At 46.8% G+C, this 14056-nt stretch overlaps 1 protein-coding gene across 1 annotated transcript in view; it reads right to left on the bottom strand.

The window, feature by feature from the left end:
• Positions 1–13567, bottom strand: part of ZBTB40 (zinc finger and BTB domain containing 40) — a 33294-nt gene extending 19727 nt beyond the window's left edge. Inside the window, 13 exon segments of the mRNA XM_058818535.1 lie at positions 1456–1492; positions 1494–1596; positions 2118–2340; positions 8549–8682; positions 9278–9388; positions 9391–9497; positions 9499–9609; positions 9611–9798; positions 9800–10006; positions 11334–11358; positions 11835–11996; positions 12699–12795; positions 13495–13567. Coding sequence (XP_058674518.1) covers positions 1456–1492; positions 1494–1596; positions 2118–2340; positions 8549–8682; positions 9278–9388; positions 9391–9497; positions 9499–9609; positions 9611–9798; positions 9800–10006; positions 11334–11358; positions 11835–11996; positions 12699–12795; positions 13495–13567 — 1578 coding nt within the window.
• Between the last annotated feature and the right edge of the window lie 489 nt (positions 13568–14056).

Here is a 14056-nt window from a genome sequence, read left to right as displayed (position 1 = left end):
AGGAGCTCAGCAGTACATGATGATGCAGTTACAGGCTGTATCCTGTTCCCAAGAAGCAGAATTATGATTGCAGAATGGTTTTGATTTACTATTGGGGTGTTGTGTTTGGTTTTTTCAATGTGAAGGGAGAAAAAGAATTGCTGAATTTTAACCACCTAATTCTATGAAGACAAAGAGAAGTGAGCAGGGAAAAAGTGAAGCCTTTAAAAGAAAGGCTGCACTGCAACAGGAACAGGCATATATGAAGATCCTAATCTCCCCACTGCCGATGAAGCTTCAGCTCCAGGCCCCCAACACGGGTCTCTGCTGACAGCCACAATGCCCCCAGCAGATGCCAACTCCTTTGCTATACTTACACCCTGCTCTCTCTTCTAACATCTCCATTCCAAACTCAGCTGTGTGCTTTCAGAGGCAAAAGTTCATCAGACACCGGTCACATCCCAGTCACACCAGTCATACCCCAGCCCACAAAGATAGGACAGGTGCCTCTGTTGGCAATACCTTTTTAGGTACCCTATTCCAATCTGTGCCTTTTCTCAGGGATTCTCCATGCTGGATGTAGTGAGGGACCATGAGACCTTAATTGAGGGGCTTATGAGCTGGGCCGAAGTTCTCAGCCCACCTGTTGTGGCTCTGGTCAGGCTTACTCAGACAGAAAGCAGAGATCATTCATGCCACTGAGCACAAGTTTCCACTTACTATAATCCTGTGTCAGGGGAGCTGAATGATGTGACAAACTAGGACAGGAGGTCAAGCTGCATCCTGATCACAGCTTGTGAGGGCAACCTGTAATTTCCAGCTGCACAGGGTACAGCTAGCTCCCCTCAAATACAAAGGAGAACAGGTTATAAACAGCATTTTGTCCTTTATGACTTCTGGAAATCAGCATACAGAGTGCAGTTGCTTACAGAAAAGGAAAGCAACAGTCCTCCCCACCAACTGCTGCCTGCAACACATAAGAAATAAAACCAAATTATTTAGTAGATGCTCTAGTAGATGTTACAGGCAACTGTGTGGTAAGAGTTGCAAAAATGACAGAAAGCTGGGAGACAGCTGAAAGGGAAGCTGATGACCAGGAACTGACAAGCAGGTAGCAGAGAGGTGGTTAGTGGTTCTGGTCAAACTCCCCTATAGAACCTTGTCCTTGCTCCCAAAAAGGCTTTTTCAGGGTATGAGGAGTACTAGGTACCTCCTCTGGCCCTGGCTCCCCTTGCAGGGGTAGTCTGACACTCATCCTGCTCTCCAGGTTGCCTTCACCACTCAGTTGTCACTATTCCCACAGTCCAGCACAGAAGGACCTGAGAACACACACATGCAGTCCATGCTGTGCAGAAGGCAGGGAGAAGTGCCAGGTGAGGCTTGCCCATCATCTGGTAAACTATGTGTATGATGCTACCTTGAAGACACACACAGCCCACCCTGTCCACACAGTTTGCCTATTTCAGATTTTTTTACCTGCTTCTCTGAGGTAGTCAGAAATCCTCTTCTACTGTCTCCAAAACTCTCTGATGGGGCTCAGCTGTGCCACGCTCCAGATCAGCTCCTCCCTGCAGCACAGCAAGCGAGCGGTCAGCGTCTCTTCATCAGCTATGCTCTCTGGGGGGAAAAAGATTCAGAAACACAAGAGAAGAAATAAGTCTGTCTGAAGAAACTGACAGGTTCCTGAAGCAAGGGAGACTTTCTGAAAGATCTAAGTGAATAGCAAAGCTCATCCCAAGCACAAGCAGCAGAGGAAAATCACTTTACTATTCTCTTTAAACTCTGTGAAAGGAAAATGTCTCATTTATCTAACAGAGCACAAAGCCATAAAGCAAGCTGGAAGTTAACACCAGGTTTGCAAGGCCACTGTTTTGTGTCAAACTCGAGTAAAAAAGAAGTTTCCAACCCCAAGCCTCAGCTGTACTCACACTGGCTGCCAGCCATTGATCCAGCACTCCAGGCAGCAGTGGGGAGAGCCCTGCGCAGCTACACCTCCTGCTACAGGCAGAAATGCTCCAGGATCTTGGCCAGCACATAATAAACCTCCCACATCCAGATACAGGGTTTCTCTGTAATGTTACCTCCTCACTTTCACAATTTCCTACCTGCTTGGGTGTTACCTGCACCCAGTTTCCTACCTGCTTACTGTGGGGCTTCTGCACTGCCCTGTTCCCTCTCCAGCAAAGCCACCCTCAGCTCAGGATTTGTATCTTGAAACAGATTCAGAAAAGACAAAAGGGTCTGAGTGTCCAGGGGCTGAGCATCCCAAGTGTCACTATCCTGGGTGTAAGCATCCTTAACTTTGCCCAGCAGCTTCCTGAACACTGAATGATCCTCTGCCTTGGCCAGAGCAGCCAGAGCCTACAGCAGAACAGAAATGCAGGAAGATTTAGAGAGCAGAGTCAACTGCCCTATACAGACAGACACAACAGGCAGAACCCTGGAGTTTAGGTCAGGGGACAAAAAATTAAACAGAACAAAAAATAACCACACACACATACCACTGAATGCAAACTCTGGCCTGTGGCCACTCACCCTGGGAAGCAGGGCAACAAGCCCTGCTGCCAGCCCTTATCCATATAGAAAATCACATAAACCGGAGCTGGTTCCAGCACCAAACGTTTCTTCATGTCCAACTAGCCAAAGACCACTAAGTGCAAAAGACCTGATAAAGCATGAATTTAACACTGCCACTTTGGAAGGCAAAGCTAGGACAGAAAGCAGAGGCCATTTAAAGCAGAACTTTCAGGAATCTCCATTCTCAAGCACAATGGAATTCTGTCTCCTAGAGAAAACTCTGGAGAGGAGGCACATAAACTCTGAGTGCTGTGGGCTCTCAGCACACCTGGCAATCAAACCCAGAGCTCCAAAATCTACTTCAGTGACCTGAAACAGCAATCAGAGGCAGACGTGCTTGTACAGCTACGGAAATAGAAGGCAAAGAAATAAGCTGGAACTCTTACTCCCATTTCCCCAGAGTCCTTTAATGCTGTAAATATTGCCCCCGAAGACTCACGCTCCCCAGCTCTCCAGGAGAGATGCCAGCCTTTTGGAGCAGGCAGCCTTTATTGGAGACTCCAGGGATTCGATAAAGGTACCTTTGAAGTGGGAAGTTCAGCTCCGCTCCAGGGAGAATGGCCATTTTCTGCTGTCATTGTCATTTTTATTCTGATGATAAAAAGCCTGTATGCAACTGCTTGTGGCCACACCAGGGCCGGTGGGCTGGCTTTTCCTAGCAGGTGTAAATGGTCACACATTAGGGCAGTGTGGCAGTGCAATGACCTATTGCAATGATTCCACAGAGGCGAAACTGCAGCAGTCCCAGCTCTTCCCACACACAGCAGCTTGCCTGCCTGCCAAACAGAGTGTGGACGTGAAGGGCTCTGGTGTAAAGAAAACACAGATGTGCTGAAGAACAAACGTAAAGTTATTTTTTAAATGCAACATTAATTTGTAATAAGACTTGATAACCAGATCATGTTTGTTCTCAAGGTTAGCGTGCCTGGCCCCTTCCAGATCAAAATGAGCATGTAAAACACAAAGTATCTCCGTTCTCACCACCTTAAAGGTGTTCATATCCTGCCAAATCCATGTTTGCACTAATATGGATGAAAAGTAACTTGCATTGTTGCAATATATTTTTCAATTTTAGGGATTTTTAATTAAAATCAGCACAGCATTGCTACCCCGAGCCCCAGGTAACATCCCTTCCTCAGCGCATGGATTTGGTTAATAGAAATGAGTTTTCAGTAACTGAAATATTCTGCTGTTCTTAGGGTCTTGCCAGAAGACATTTCCTTAGACAAGTTGCTCAGTGGGAACAACAGCCTGTTAGCATTGTTATGAAAGAGCACACAGTTTACTTCAGAATTACATCGAAGCACGAACAATTCCCAAAGATCCTGGGAAAAAATGGAGAAATACTGATACCAGCAGGAATCCACTTAGTGATGTGCCTCCACATTACAGCCTGATCCACCAGGCTTTCACTGCCTGGGACACTGCAAAACTCTTCAGGGCCAAGTTGGCACAAATTAACAAACATCCAGCTTCCACTTGGGAGGAAGAGACTGCCTTCTGCACCAGGAAAATGCATCACCAAGACCTGGCTTAAGCATGGTCAGAGCTGTGCCACCAGACAGATTCCATGGCACTCCAGAGGTTTGGTCCCCATTGAGGATATCAGTTCTGGTGGCCAAAACACTCCCACCTCAGCACCATGGAACACATCACACACCATGCAACAGCCTTCCCAGCTCATCTCAAACATGCCCATGACCCCAGCAGCCCCATGGCAAGCTCTGAACAGGTTAACCTCTGCAGGTTAAGGATCCAGGAGATAGGTCTCCTACTCTTCCATGTTTTTCCAGAGATCTCAACCACATGTGCAAATAATGTACACCCCCCCTGAGCAATGTGCAGTGGCCCATAACTGAGACTAAAGAGGGATGTGAGGAGAGAGGGAGGACATGCAGCAGTCATTAGCCCAGCTGGCCATTAACTCTTCTCTGCAGGTGGGTGAGCACAGTTATGGCTTTTCATGTCTTATCCATGCTCCTGCTCCCACCATGAGAGCACATCCCAGCAAAAAGCCACTTTATTGACTATTTCTGAGTGATCTCCTTCAAACATCAGCTTTAGAGTGAATGCAAGCATCCAGAGGATGGTGGGTAGGGATCTGCAAGAGACAGATTGGGAAGCACCAGCTCAGGGTGGCAGAAAAAGCTGACTCCCTTCAGACCTGAGGGACACTCAGGTACACTGCAGGAGGTCAGGCACTGTGGGGAAACTTCCATAGCCATAATCATCACTCCTCTGTAAATGCACACTGCTTTGGGTTTTGATGTACAGGTGGTGATGAAAATATAAAAAAGCGATTGGAAATCTGCAGGGTTAGGGACTGTTTCACTGCTGGCTCTTCTGTGGCTCCATGGTTATCCAACCTTTGGAAGTTGAGCAGCCCTGTTCCATAGGCTGCTGCTGCTCACAGGGTCAGTAGCATGGACAACTTCAGGACTGGCTCCACACACCTCACCCTCAGAGAAGCCCCCTGGCTGCGACCCCACCATTAAGTCAGTCAACCATCAATCAACTATTGTATTGTGCATACAATAATCAGAGAAAAACTATGTTCATGTTTTTCCTTCAGAAACCTAAAGGGATTTTTTTCAGGCCTGCATCTGTACATGACTCATGAGGGAGATCCCAGGAAGGCTCTGTGGAAAACACTGACCCCCTGCTTGATCCACACAACAAGAACAAAAGCTCAGCCCAAACTTCTACAAAAATATACCATAAAACAGGAAAAATAAGTTCTCTAGCTCTGCCACCATGAAAAAAACCACCAAATCATCACAAGCTCTCTCCCCTAATCAGGATGCAGAAGGTAACAGGAAACTTCTTTCTTCTGCCTCATCCAGAAATCTCTGCAGCTGCAAATGAAGGGCGACAATGACTGGACAGTCCCACAGGCAATGGAAATGATCCACAAACACAGTGACATTTATTCTACCTGGGAGAATCAACGCTCCCCTCTTCATCTAAACCTGGTAGTAGAGGGAACAAATGAGCTGTGCAATAATTTGAATTGAGTTTCTCTAAGAGAGCACAGGAAGATAAGACTTGACATCAGCAAAGCTCTTCTACGCTTCCCTAAATTACTGCAATTTCAGTCTTGTTCTCGTTTCCAAGCAGGTTTCATCCAAGCCAAAACCAAATTAGATAGGAATAGTTTATGTGAAATATACAGAGAAAGTATAAAACAGAAACAACCCCAAAAATCACATCTCCCTAAACTGAAAAGCAATTCATCTGCATTTTTCAGTCTGGGGAGCAGAACAGAATATCAAACTCAGAGAGAAGCAATAGTTCTCACAAAAGCCAGCCCCGCACCACAAACTTTGTTGGGGAAAAACCTCACAACCAAATGAGTCTCCATTGGAGGTAGGAGGAAATAGGCAGGAACAGTAGAGGGGAGCAGACCAGAGTGCTGCACAGAACAAGATACCATGTAGGGATGAGTTCACCAGCAAAGGACAATAAATAAAGAAGCATCCAAGGCCAAATTCCACTAAAACCACAGGAGCCTGAACACCAGGACAGCCTTGGTGCCAACAGGCAGTCTGACAAAACTCCCCTAAAATTCGGTGCTGCCCAGGCTTTACTGCCCAAAATAACTGGTGCTTTCATAGAGATCAGCTGCTTTCAAAAGGCTCCCGAGAGAATACTGCGGCGGAACGGGAGATCTCCCCTGCAGGAGGGCAAGCACACCCAGCAAGAATGCCTTCTACACAGAAACAGTGTCTCACCGGCTTCCAGACACACTTTTACTTGCCCCAAGGCACTCACACTTCAAACAAATGACTAGCAAAAGAATACAAAGAAAGAGAGGGGGGAAAAAATGAGAGAAGAAAAATCTACCCCTGGCACAACCTCGGCCTGAGTTACACATCCCAGTTCAGCTCTTTGGAGCTGAACTTGCACTTCAAGCATGACTTTAAAAATACACTGCTGTGATTTCCCCCAAAGGATAAACCAGGCACTTGTGGGGAAAAGCTGCTCTGTGCGCTGGAAACAGACTCAGTGCTAAGGTCCATAGGTCCTGCTGGTCCCAGAGGGAAGCTCAGAGAGGGACAGGTCTGGCTGAGCCCTTGCTTATAACAGGCTGCAGCCTGTTCTCCCACTGCCCTGGGGCTGACACTTCATGCTTGTCACAGTTGAAAAGTGATTTTTCAGGAAGCCTTAAAGAAAATCCATTTTTCATTTATTCAACACTTATTTATAGCTGCAGAAAAATTGTCCAGCTACCACTCTGCAGTCAGACATCCAAACTGGCTCTGAGCTTCACAACCTCTCCCTTGGCTTCTGCTGTAACAGCTCATTTGGGAGCACAAAAGGCCAGGAATGGATCTGTAAACCTTCCCTAATGGATCTGAAGTGGTGAAGGAACACGAAACTGCAGCGACAAAGCAATAGCAAACAGGACTGTTGTGCAGTGCAGAAGCTGCAGCACACCTGCCCGGGCACTCTGCCAGCACAGCTCTGCCCTGGCACCAGCAGAAAGGGGAGGCAGGAACAGGGCCCGGGCCAGCTGGCATGGGGGCATGGAGCTGCCAGATCCTTTCTGGCAGCACTGATCCACAGCACCCACCCCAGTTCGGTCCATTCATAAAAGTGCACAACAGGTAAAACTCTAAACCTGACACACTTATCTGATCATGGTGGAAAACAAACATACCAAAATCTAATCCTTCTCTTCGAAGGCACTCGGAGGTGCTTGTCTGCCCAGCTGGGCTTGTGCTTGCTACTACAAATATGGATTAGGACCCACACCTCTCTCCTAAAGCCCCTAATATGTAATCAGGAGAACCAGCTGTGTAGGGAACACGAGATTCCCTTCATGAACATTTAAGGGCTCAGCAGAAAACAATCCTGCACTCCCCAACTCAAGGGGATTTTCCTCCCTGCTGTCACAAGTTTGGGGTTTTTTTCTAATAAAGATGTGATCTTGGGCTTTTATAAGCAGAATGCACAATGGTAAAAACATATCATGTCCTGTGATCACACACTGCTGCTGGAGGGACTTGAATCCAGACAGCTTCCAGCCAGCAACCACATGGGAACCCAGAGAGCATGGCAACCCCCAGCCTACAGAACAGCACTGTTCCAAAGGCTGAATAACCAGGGAACCATGGTAAAGTGAAACAGGAATACTTTTTCCCCTTCAGAAAGGTGTGCAGGACAGTTCATGCAGCTTGGTAGAAAAACGCACTACCAGAAATGGCTGGGTTGAGAACAGCAAGCACAGTCCCATCCTCGCTCTACACTGGCCACAGCTTTTCTGCAGCCCCTGCCACTGCACAGCAGTGTGCAGCCAGCACAAGTGCCCCCCTAGACTCACCACAATCATTCACAAGCTCTGTGTCCTCCTGCTCCACTGTCACACCAATACAGACATCACGTTCTGCTTCTGTGCTGCCCTGGAGCTGGGACAATGAGTGGCACCTGGCTACCATAGCTCAGAGCCCAGAGAACCCCTCAGCATACGCCCAGCTCAGTTAACCCCTCCAACAGGAATCAAGCAGGGTTTACCAACTCTGACTGCTCTTAAATCAGCACACTGGCAGGAGAAGCACCACGGGGCAGCTCCCAGCTCCCCCTGTCACACCCTGTCCCACTCCTCCCTCAGCAGCTCTGCCGTGCAGAGAGCAGCAGATGCTTTACAGCAAGACAGTGCCGAGGGCTCAGGAAATCTATTTTAGGATCTCATATGTCAGCCACTTACAAGTCGATACAATTCCTGAAGCATATGCCAAAAACGGGAGAAGAGAAATGTGTGCTGGAGCTCTCCTACAAGACAAGGATGTCTTCAGGGCAGGACATACTTCTTTACCTGCATGCCTGAGCAACTTGCATTTACAGATGCTTCTCTCAGGTGAGCACATGTTGCCCTTCAAACAACCAGGCAGCAGTTTCCCATGAAACAATTTCCTAAACAAGGCACAAAATATTACAGCCCTTCACAGGGTGAAGAAAAAACTTGCATGATTTTTGGAGTAAACACACCTACCTCCTTTTGAGAGGCATCAATTTCTCTGCACTCTTGGAGTCTTTTCAGCACAGCCTGGGCATCAGAAGGAGCATCAGAGAAAACATTTTCAGATCAAACAAAGAAATCCATTTTACAGCTTTTGCTTTCTGCTGCTGTGCGAGAGAAACAAGATTAGTTATTTGCTAATTGAATGGATTCACAGAAAGCATGATGTGATTGAAAGGCATCAGTTTGTAACCAGCACATTGGCTATAAAAGGAAAACTGTGACTTATAAATCCCTTCTGAAGACATGACACAGCCTGGAGGGAAAACCAACAGTTTATTTAACACCAGTTATAAATGGAACATTTATTTTAAACCCAGTACAGCCTCTGTTTTCCTCCCATTCTGAATAGGAGTTTAAAGGATAAGGTAGCATTAGCAAGCAACTCTGTTCACTTGCTGTTAGACAGATTGTCTAATCAGCCCTATGTCCTGCAGTAACACAGATCCCACTGTGTGGCAATCACTTGTCTGGCCAATAAAAGTTTTGCTCACTACAGCTGTGGCAAAACAATGAGCATGAAGCAACTACAAAAGCCAAAGGAAGAAAATCTCTGCAGAACAGGATATGTTGCTGTAGCTCCCAACCCAGGACAAACTAAAAATATTAAACAGAGAGTAAAAATTACCCCAAAACAGGCAAATGTGAGCCAATGTGTTGCAAATAAGAGGCAATGGTGTGTCCAGACCCATGACATCTCACCTAAATCCCTCGATCGCCCTTTCCCCTCTGGCAGCTCAGCAAGCTCCTGTTCCATAGAGCCACTGCACTCAGCTTGGGCAGGCTGGTCAGGGCCAGAGCCTGAATCCTCCGCAGGGACCTGGACTCACTTGACATTGTGTCCTGATGAACCCAGGTGTGATTCACGGTAAGTTCCTAGCCAGGAGGAGAAACACCTGCTTCCATTTCTGCTTCTACAGGGTAAAGGAGAAACTCTCTGAATGAGGATGATAAATGTTCTTTCTTCATCAGGTCTTCCAGACTGGGGCAGGTAATTAGCTTCAGCTTGGTTTCCAGATGAATCTGCTTCCTGGCTGGTCCTGAGCAGAACTTATGAGATCCCTAAGGAGGTTTTTGCAACTAACAGCCACATCAAACATCTGCAGACTATCTGCCACAGAGATTACTTTGGTGAAATTGTGTTTCCTCAGTGGGAGTTTGCCATTGTACATAATCTCAAGTAAGAGTGGAAACTCCTAAGGTGTTACCACGGAAGCATCAATTGGAGATGGTGTCTGTGCTGTCCAACATGGATTTAAACAGCAGGCTGGCAGGAGCCAAAACCACCTTGTGCATTCTAAAATGCACATTACCAATGAAGATGGTGCAGTCACAGAAGGACTGCTCCTTGCAGAGAGTGTACAACCAGGGCAGCAACTCCAGCCATAACTGGGAAGCTCCTACTGGCCTCCTCTTGTCTTGGTCTCCACACTGCTTTTACAAAGCTCAAATAATGAAAAGGAAATGGATCCTGGTAGCATTTCTCTCTACAAGACAGAGTAAGAAAATTACTTTTCAGTTTACACATTTTAGTAGTTTACGATGCTTCAATTCTTTGATTACGGCAAGATCCTCATTCTGAACTCACACTCCTCAAATTCAGCAACTTACTCTGACACATGAAGAGTCTAGATAGTGTTCAAAACTAAATGAGCAGATATGGACTGAGCACTGAGTCCCAGGAGCTATAAAAAAGGAGTAGAGACTCCCTGATGTGCCATACATCTCATGGAGGTGTGAGTGCCCATCAGAGCAGGCACTGCAGTGCCAGGCTGTGCCTACAGCCAGGGGCTGGAGCTGATGCTGAATTCAACATCTGGTTTCTGAAAGGGCAGGCAGGGAAGCTGTTGTGGTGCGTGTCAGACCGCCAGTGTTCCCTGACCCAGCTAGCAGAGGAGCGGCTGGAGACGGGCTGGCAACAACTCCCCCAGGGATCTGTGGGGCATGTGGGGAAACCCTCTGGTCCCAGGAGCTCGACGATGGTGTGGTCAAGTGGCACAGCAACAAGGAAGGAACAGGTACAGCTGAAATGCCAAAACTGAAGATATTTATTAAATAAATAAAAGGGCGGAAACATGGGTGCAAAACAAAACATAAAAGGGCTACTTCAGAAGACATCGAAGTGAGGCCAACATGTATATGTATAGTCTCTCATAGAATGTAGTCTCTCAGAATGTTCTAGAAGCCTTCTGGCCAGTCATGGGCTGTTGATCTGCATGGCCACTCCCAACTGGTCCCAGAGTCCTTTGCAAGTCCTTTTCTCCTCACCATAAGCTGCTTGGATGTCATCAGTTGTGGTTTCTTCTTTCTTGAGGCCAGATGTTGGGTTGGGGCTGTGTGGCCAGTCCCTAGCCCATCCCTTCCAGGACAAACTTACACAACTCCCCCCTCTTCTTTCATTTAAAATAAAAAGTATAACAGTCTTATTTGAACTAAAATGACTGTCTACTTAATGGGCTATATAATCAATTTAACTAAATCAAGAACAAAAATACATAGAATACTGTAAATAAAGTTTACAACTAAACAGGTGGGCTCATGCTGCAAAGTTAAATAAATAAACAAATGGGTCAACTGGTCTAACTCCGAGGGTCACCCACATAACTAAACAGGAAATAACAGCAATCTCTGCAAATGAATTATAACAAAAATCAGGAACTGCCAATTAAATATAATAGGAAAATGGGGGTAGGGTTGAGGGCTGATGGAAAGCGGTTAGGGTAGAATGGCCAATTTCCCCTCCTTTTCTGTCCCCTACCCAGGACAGCATGGCCAGTGCTGTCCTGGGTAGGCAACAAAAAGGAGGGGAGATGGCAGATTCCACCTCCCATTCTGTTCTCAGGGTCAGTGGGTTCAGGGACATGGGGGGCATAATGCAAAAACCAGGAAAGGAAGTCTGTTAAATATTGCACAATCAAAACTAAAATTTAAATGATTACCTTATTGAAATGAAAAATAATCTCTTAGCATCCCGATCGTGTAACAAAACAACAACACAATAAATGCATCTCAAAAGAAATCAATTAAATTTAAGAAAAATTCTAGAGGGGAGTGGGGGTTGATTATTTTTATCTTAAAGTGTTTATGTAATGGTTTTAGGTTCTTCTTTGGCAGCTTTTAAATGAAAGCAAGACTTAAAAATGAAAGCTTAGATCCCCTCTCTTCTCTGCTGCTCCTCGCGAAACCTCGCTCCCGAGTACCAAAGCCCGCGGTGTTCTAGGGCCTCCCATGGGTGGTCTCTCTGAGCTGTCCTCAGTACCCCACGTTCACTGGGGGGCTGGCGCTCCTCAGTGCCCCACACTGGGTGCCTGCATCCTCCAGCACGTGTTGCAGCCCGTCTCCAGCCACTCTGCTGCCAGCCGGGTCAGAGAGATCACTGGTGGTCGGACATGTGCCGCAATAGGAAGCAGGGCATGAACACCTGTTCAGACCACAGAGTGGAATCTGAGGTGTTAGTTTGAACCTGCAAAGCACTAAGTGATTTGGGACCCAGTTCATTTTCTCCCCCAAGTCACAGGTAAGATGAGCAGGGCCATGTGAACATTAGAGACAGGACTCTGCTCACAGCCCAGGGCCTTCAGCATCCCTTTCTCAGCACACCATGGTCTCAGCTCATTGATTTATGAGTCTCTTCCCCTAAAATGTAATTTTTGGTAGAAGTCCATAAACCTAATCCCATCTACCAAAAGCCCCTCTTTAACCTCTATGCCTCCCCACCCCACTGCAGGATGGAGGGCAGATAGGACATCTGCTAACAGAATTTTTTTCATTGGGTCATCTGGAATTTTTATCTAAGATAGACAAGATAAAGATATTACTGCCTTGTCCACACACTAGGATGCCTAACAGTGGCATGTTAGGCAAAAAGGAACAGTATGAGCATTAGAGAAAGAGCACTTGGATGGACACGAATTACATGATCTTCAACGTTTAACATCTTTGCACTCAGCTTCCTGCTTTCTTGCAGATAACAGGACTAGTATAGCCATTCACCAGGGTACGAGCTTTAACAGCCAATGGACATACACCAATCTCAAAGCTCTGCCTCGCATGAAATCAGGCTCAGATTGTACCAAATCACATCCTAAGCAGATGCTGGGGGCAGGCTGAGCTGACATCTCACTTCTTGAAAGCACCAGCTCCTCTGGAGCTCAGCTTTTGAGCTGTCCACAGGCAGGCAGGACCCCAGCTGTCCTTCTGCACGGCACTGCCTTTGGTGGCTGTGGAAAGACAGAGAACAGAAGAATAGAAGAGAGTAGACATCACCTCATCCCAGAGCTACAGAAGGCTGAACAACAATGTTGGTAGATACCAGAAATGCAGGAGAGCTCTCCTGTGCAGCCAAGAGCTCCCTCAGGCTTTAAAGATGAAGTGCTATGAAACTTGTTTTACAAGCACCGGGAGAAGATCACAGATGGTTTTGACATCACCTCAATGCAGAGGTGTTATGCTCCTCAGTACTTCTGAAGCAAGAGCACAGGGCTGGTGAGTCCTTCTCTGTAAGGCAGAAAAAACTGTGGGGGCTGATAGCCCACCCTCCTGCCCCACCGCGCCCCAACAAGCCACAGCTTCTTCAGGCACATCACTGCCAAAGGCTGGCTGATCTGCAGCTCATCTTTCCAAGCACCAGATCCACGCCCTCCCCCATGCACAGGGCCAACCACCTGTACTTCCAGTCGATCCAACATGCAGGCTCTGCTTTCCTCCCACACCATTTTAAACCACAAGGAACCAAGCTGCCATCAGCAGCGTTGCTGCTGGTCGTGGGAGAAGAGACAAAACCGATTCTTTTGCCAGACTCCATGTAATAGCAGTTTTAGTCCACCCACTCCTTCCTCAGAGGATTTCAACTGGAAGTCCTTCAGCTGAGTTGAAATTGAGTCTGCTGGTTAAATAATAATAGCTATGGCTCTTCCTACAAAATGATAAGCAGGAGAAATCGATGTCCTGGAAGAGACGTCTGCTCACTTTGCCATGAACAGCCTCCTGCATGAAACTTACTGCTTGCACTGTGGCAAGCTGGAGGAAGAAGCAGCACCGTCTGCTCCCTCTATTCCTGGCAGGAATATAGAAGACATATTTGCTCATGAGAGCTCAAAACAGTAAAGCTCTAAGCAGCCTACCAGCATGTCCCCTTCTTCATTACAGCAACTCAGAGTACTGGAAAATGTGTCCTGAGTAATTAGCACAGACATATTTGTTTAAATACATTTTATTTCTTTATTTATAGGAACCCAAATCATCCAGTACCATCAAAAAGAACAGGCATTATAACAAGGGGTGTTGGCCAAGACCAGCCCCAAGGCATTTGCACCCTATTCAGAGGACCCAAGAGCCAGAGGGGACCACCATCAGCAATTTGATTGCTCATCCATCACTGCCTCACAGATTTCCAGGCTCAGTAACTTGGGTTTGACTAATGTCTCTCTTCCAGTAAAAAGCCCAGTCATGACAACTGGTTTTTAAGTGGAGTATCCTCCA

The sequence above is a fragment of the Ammospiza caudacuta genome, chromosome 22 (assembly GCF_027887145.1).
Source record: "Ammospiza caudacuta isolate bAmmCau1 chromosome 22, bAmmCau1.pri, whole genome shotgun sequence".
Lineage (NCBI taxonomy): Eukaryota > Metazoa > Chordata > Aves > Passeriformes > Passerellidae > Ammospiza > Ammospiza caudacuta.
The sequence above is the reverse complement of the archived record's forward strand: the minus strand, read 5'-3'. Positions and strand labels throughout refer to the sequence as shown.